Here is a 6,027-nt window from a genome sequence, read left to right as displayed (position 1 = left end):
ATATATATATATATATATATATATATATATATATAGGTACAGGTGTGGCAAGAAGCTTGCTTTCCAACCATATGGTTCCAGGTTCAGTCCCACTGTATGGCATCTTGCCTGTTAATATCTTACTGAAAGAAGTAATATAGGCGCAGGAGTGGCTGTGTGGTAAGTAGCTTGCTTATCAACCACATGGTTCCGGGTTCAGTCCCACTGTATGGCACCTTGGGCAAGTGTCTTCTACTATAACCTCAGGCCGACCAAAGTGGATTTGGTTGATGGAAACTGAAAGAAGCCCGTCATATATATATATATATATACATATATTTATGTGTGTGTGTGTGTGTCTGTGTTTGTTCCCCCACCATCGCTTAACAATTGATGCTGGGGTGTTTATGTTCCCGTAACTTAGTGGTTCAACAAAAGAGCCAATAGAATAAGTGCTACGCTTACAAAGAATAAGTCCTGGGGTCAGTTTCTTCACCTTTAAGAGGGTGTTTCAGCATGGCTGCAGTCAAATGACTGAAACAAGTAAAAGAATAAAAGAATATATATATGTGTGTGTGGTGGAGGGGGGTCTGTCTGTCCCTATCCCATACCACTTGACAATTGATGTTACTTTGTTTATGTCCACAGAACCTTAAAGAAAAAGTGCTGGTGTAGATTTTTTGACTAAAAACCTTTCAAGATGGTGCCCAAACATAGCCACAGTCCAATGGCTGAACCAGGTATAAGATAGCAGATATGTAATCTGGGTTTAAAATCAATGTAAAATCAATGTAAAATTCGAGACATCATCTATCACCTACAACTTGTAATTTCACTAGGCACAGTTACAGACATGTCACTTATCTCATTTGCTCATCATGTCCTTTGTTGATTAGAAGTGGTCTTGACTGTGGTTTCAGAATTGATAAAGTGAACACCAGTAATATATTTAGGTTATTCAGTTGGTAAAACGTTTCCCTTATAAGCAAGGAAATTATAACCCTTTGTCTCATTAAAATAATCAATGGTTTATTACTTGCTATTACAGACAAACTGAAAGCCCCATGGGACAAGACAGATGGTAGTTTAAGTGAAAAGATTTCCTATGAACATTGCTATGATTGTCGGAAAAAGACAAACTACCCCATCCGTGGAAAGGTGAGTTACCATTGCTATGGATTGTTTCACTATGCCATTTGATAGTATATTTTCTATGTGAATGTTCCTTTAGAGTTTAATTCTTTTGATACCAATCTGCCCTTGGTTCTATGAAGCAAACTTCATAGAATATAAAACCATCCATCAAAATTTCATGTTAATTTATGTTTCAAGCACCAGTTTAATAATGACAAAGTTATTTTACTAAATTCTTCATTTTCAAAAGTAATTGAAACAAAGGTAATGTGTTTCAGTGTGTAATTCAACAGAAATATGGTGACAACAGAATTTCTATGTGATTTCTTGAGAGCTAGAAGCAGCAGAAAAATCTCTTTTAAGTCACATCATCATCATCATCATTTAATGTCCACTTTTGTATGCTTGCATAGGTTAGACAATTCCTTGAGGCAGATTATCTTTGGCCAGATGCCTTTACTGCCACCAACCCTCACTTGCTTCCATGCAAGGTCATATTTCCTCATGGCCAGACATGTTTTTCATGGAAGACTGAAAACAAACAAAATTGCTTGAATAATGATGCTTATTTACAATCATCACATCATGTAAAGACAAGGGTACATATACACACAGGGTTGGTGCTAGGAAGTATGGGGCCCAATCAAAGAAATGTCAGCAGAGCCCTCTAATATACAAAAACTGAAGATTGATGTTTTATATAGTATGCCAGTCCTAGCCAAAAAGCATTGAGGGTTTGAAGCTCCCCACTGATCTTTTTAACATATTGACCACCATTTCAAAGGATTCCAGAGGTCTTTGTTATTCATAATTTCTAGAAATCTAATATTTAGGATATTTCAGAGGCACCTCTTTATGAATTCCTACAGCTTTCTGAGAATATATGCAGACTTGGCACGCTACAGCAGGACAGATTTGATATTGCTATTGAAAATTCTTGGTTTAATGTCTAGATAGAGCTTTTGCTTTCATGGCAGACTTTGAAATATTGAAGTCTTCTCTATAGTCTAGATCCTCAATCATCTGCTCTTCTGTCTACTGCAGACTTGCACTTTCAGCCTGCATAGTTTGACATATTACCCAGTAAATTGCTGTCAAGATCATTGGTGATAACAAGCACTTGTGCTTCACACCTCATTTTACTTGGAACAGTTTCAGCAACTCCTATTGTGTATCACTTTACAATGGACATCCTTATACAACTACTGAATGATATTAGTGAGCACGATGAAAATTCTGTAATGGTGTAGTAGACCTTAAATCACTTTCCTGTTAATATTATCAAAATCTTTTCCAAAGCTGAAGCTGAGAAAGAGAGGAGCCTGTTATTTTTGTAACTGTTCAGTGATAATCAAAAGTGTAAGATTCTGGTTATAAAACTATCCCTCCATAATTCATGCTTACTCTGCTCTTAATATGCCTTGTATGGAATTTTTCAGTCTTTCAAAAGTGATTTTCACAAGTACCTTGCTTGATACTGACTGAAGCATGATACCTCACCAGTTCTTACTCTCACTTTTATTGGTACTTTCATCAGATAGCCTTTCTTCCATTCCTTGAACACTCTGCCTTCCATCCATATTTGCTTTAGTAGGGGGTGGGGAGTGACCTAGCAAATTCATGTGGAAACCTGGTCCTGCTGCTTTTCTGATTTTCAACATCTCTGGAGGATTTTATGATTTTATTCTTTATAGGCAGTTCAACATTTATGTTTTTTGGAGGCAAGAGTAGACAATGGGGATCTGCATATGGGTAGGGGCCTGCTGAACAGTTTAAGGAAGCGTTCAGTCCATCTTCTCTTCTCTGATGCCTTTGTTATTTGCTATTCTAATGTGCTTTTAACTGGTTTGGATCTACTCGAACATATTTCAGTTAATATTGAGATATTGTACAGGATTCTGCAATTTCCTTTTTGTGAAGCTTTCTCTACTACTACTACTACTACTACTACTACATCATCATCATTATTTAATGTCATTTCCCATGCTGGCATCATTGATGACAATTCTCATGGTAGGCTCTTTTGTCTTTCTTTGCACGTCTTTTTACCATCTTGTTAGCAGCGGTTTATTTCCAATCCATAAAGTGACACAAATGCCACCAGATTGGTAAATTAGAAAACTAAATTGACCACATCACTATTCCCATAAAATGGAGGTCTAGCTTGATTGTTACTTGATTGATGAAAGGAGTAGATATCACATTGGAACACCGCATCCAAAGGAAAGCAGAGGGAAACTACCTTTGTATCTCACACAAAATTTCCATGACAAGCATTGTTTGTATGTCAAGAAAGTTACCAGAAGCTATTCATTGACCTGATGCTAGAAAGAAGGAATATAGGTAGACTTAGTCTTTTTGACAGTAAAGATTCAGATTTAATCTTGTATAAACTAATAATTTACTGAAGAGGTCACCTAAAATCAGATTCCTTTAATGAAGTCTTGAATTAGATAAGAGATGGTATTAGAAACTAACACAATATAATAGACAATGTATTTAATTTTAACAATTTCTTTATCCCACATGTAGCGCCATGGTGCATTTACTTGGAAAGTACTACCAAAAGAAATTAGTGAAAACCAAGAGCAGAAGAAACAACCAATCTTTTTCACTGATGAAAGTTGTAAAATCACTGTTGAGGAAGATACTGTACACAAACCCATATATTTTCATTAAAAATATTCTTAAAAAAACCCATCACATTCCTGTTTTGTTCTATGAATTTTCATTGATACCAAGAGTTAGTTTTGTTTATTTTTATTTTTATCAAATTGAAACAATTTCATACTCTTGGAGTAATAGAAATTTTACTGCTAGACATCCTTTCTGTTTCTAAACATTCCTCTCTGAGATGGAATTCCTTTCCTGCAGTTGTTGACTTGTAATTGTTCAAGAGGAACATTAATCATATGACTTTTGTTGGCCTGTAAAGGCCATGGTCACAGACCCTTTCTTCAGGTAGTAATAATAATAATTCTTTCTATTATAGGCACAAGGCTTGAAATTTAGGGAAAGGGGACCAGTTGATTACATCAGCCCCAAAAGAAAAAAAAGAAAAACTGATCTTGATGCTCAACTGGCACTTATTTTATTGACTCCAAAAGGATGAAAGGCAAAGTCAATCTCAGCGGAATTTGAACTCAGAATGTACAGGTGGATGAAATGCCATTGAGCATTTTGCCTGGTGTGCTAACTGTGGTATGACGTCAGCAACTGGGGAACTGACCTCTGACCAGAAGGGCGAGCTGACCGGAAGAGGAAGAAGGGCCAAGGGAGCCTCAATCGGGATTTCGTGCCCTTTTCGAACGGGGTTGTTGTGAGGAGAGGACGTGCCAAGTGATTGTCTAGGTGTTGGGAGAAGTAGCTGCTATTTCTAGTGTTCTTTGGGTCAGGCGAGCCGCGAGGATCGGATACCGCAGGACAGACTCGTGCAAAGGAAGGAAAACTGAGGTAAGCCGATTACTTCTACTCGCATGCATACACCACACTAACAATTCTGCCAGCTCCAATGCCTTAGTAAGAATAATACCAAGTAGAAAGCAAGGCAAGAATTAAATACCTTGCCCAAAGGCATAGTACAATGTTTTTAGTGTCATTTATCTTCTTGTGGTCTATGGAACTGTTCGTAGAAGTAATTACACCCTCCTCATCATTTTAATGTCTACTTTTCCATGTTCACATGGGTCAGACAAAATTTGCAAATTTTCTTCAGGCTGATGTCCTTTCTATCACCAACCCTTCACTGCTTCCCAGTAAGGTAATAAATATTTTCTCATGGCTGCACATGTTTACATGAAAAATTAGATACAAAGGACACTGCTTGTATGAGGGTGGCACTCATTTACAATGTGAAGACAAGGGGATACCCACTCTCACACATATATTTATACATACACATGATGAGCTTCTTTCAGTTTCTGTTTACTCAATCCACTCACAAGGCTTTGGTTGGTCCAAAGCTATAGTAGAAGACACTTGCCAGGCAATGGCATTGAACCAAGTGTTGTGAAGTAACCTTTTTTAACCATACAGCCATGCTTGCTCACATCTACTAAATATATATTGGGATTAATTCAGCTGGAAATTCCCATTTTTTTTTAATGTCATGTTAAAAAGATATCAATATTTTACCTATCTCTTGTATAAAACCTACAGTTCAATAACTTGAACTTGCTGCTGTCTTGTTGAACTGGTTATTACAAGGAAATGGTAATACAAAAAACAAAAAAACAAAAGAAAAGTAGCTATATCCACTTGTATAAACCATGGAGAGAGATACATTTTAATGTAGCTGATAAATGTTTTGAAGATCTGCAGTGGATACTTTGCAGGAAAAAAAATAGAATTGTTGTAACAAGAAACAATATAAACACACTTATAGCTATATAGTTTAGCAGTTCATTTGGTAATCACATGGTTCCAGGTTTGATTCTAGTGTGCAACACCTTGGGAAATATCTTTTTCCTCAACCCAGGAATCCACGCAGGAAAAAAAAAAAAAGGATGTAGACACACATATAGCTGTGTAGTTTAGCAGTTCTCTTTGTAATCATGGTTCCAGGTTTGATCCCAATGTGCAGCACCTTGGGAAATATTTTTTCCCATATCCCTGGGCTGACTCTAACCTCAAACCTTATGAATGAAATCAGGATGATGAAAGTTGTGTAGAAGCCCGTTGGACCAATTCTACTCACTTTTAGGTGGTAGAGTTAATCTGTTGCTTAGACTTATCATCAACTGCCCTTTCAGTGTCTTTAGTAAAGCATACTATATTGCAAGTATTCCAATTAAGTCTCAGATGTGAGGATAATTTAGACATCTTAGTTTCTCCTTCACTCCGCTATATTTGAAGGGTCAGTAGAAAGTTATGGGTAAAGCCTTTCCTTCTCTGATTTTGCCATGAATAAATAAA

At 36.8% G+C, this 6,027-nt stretch overlaps 1 protein-coding gene across 1 annotated transcript in view; it reads left to right on the top strand.

Moving 5' to 3' along the window:
• The window catches only part of LOC106879401 (uncharacterized), a 15,638-nt gene extending 11,822 nt beyond the window's left edge, over positions 1 to 3,816 (top strand). Inside the window, exons 3-4 of the mRNA XM_014928944.2 lie at positions 1,028 to 1,137; positions 3,646 to 3,816. Of these exons, the coding sequence (XP_014784430.1) occupies positions 1,028 to 1,137; positions 3,646 to 3,792 (257 nt within the window). The 3' untranslated portion in view covers positions 3,793 to 3,816. The remainder of the gene's footprint in view (positions 1 to 1,027; positions 1,138 to 3,645) is intronic.
• The last annotated feature ends 2,211 nt before the right edge of the window (positions 3,817 to 6,027 follow it).

Source organism: Octopus bimaculoides, chromosome 11 (assembly GCF_001194135.2).
Source record: "Octopus bimaculoides isolate UCB-OBI-ISO-001 chromosome 11, ASM119413v2, whole genome shotgun sequence".
NCBI classification, from domain to species: domain Eukaryota; kingdom Metazoa; phylum Mollusca; class Cephalopoda; order Octopoda; family Octopodidae; genus Octopus; species Octopus bimaculoides.
The sequence above is the reverse complement of the archived record's forward strand: the minus strand, read 5'-3'. Positions and strand labels throughout refer to the sequence as shown.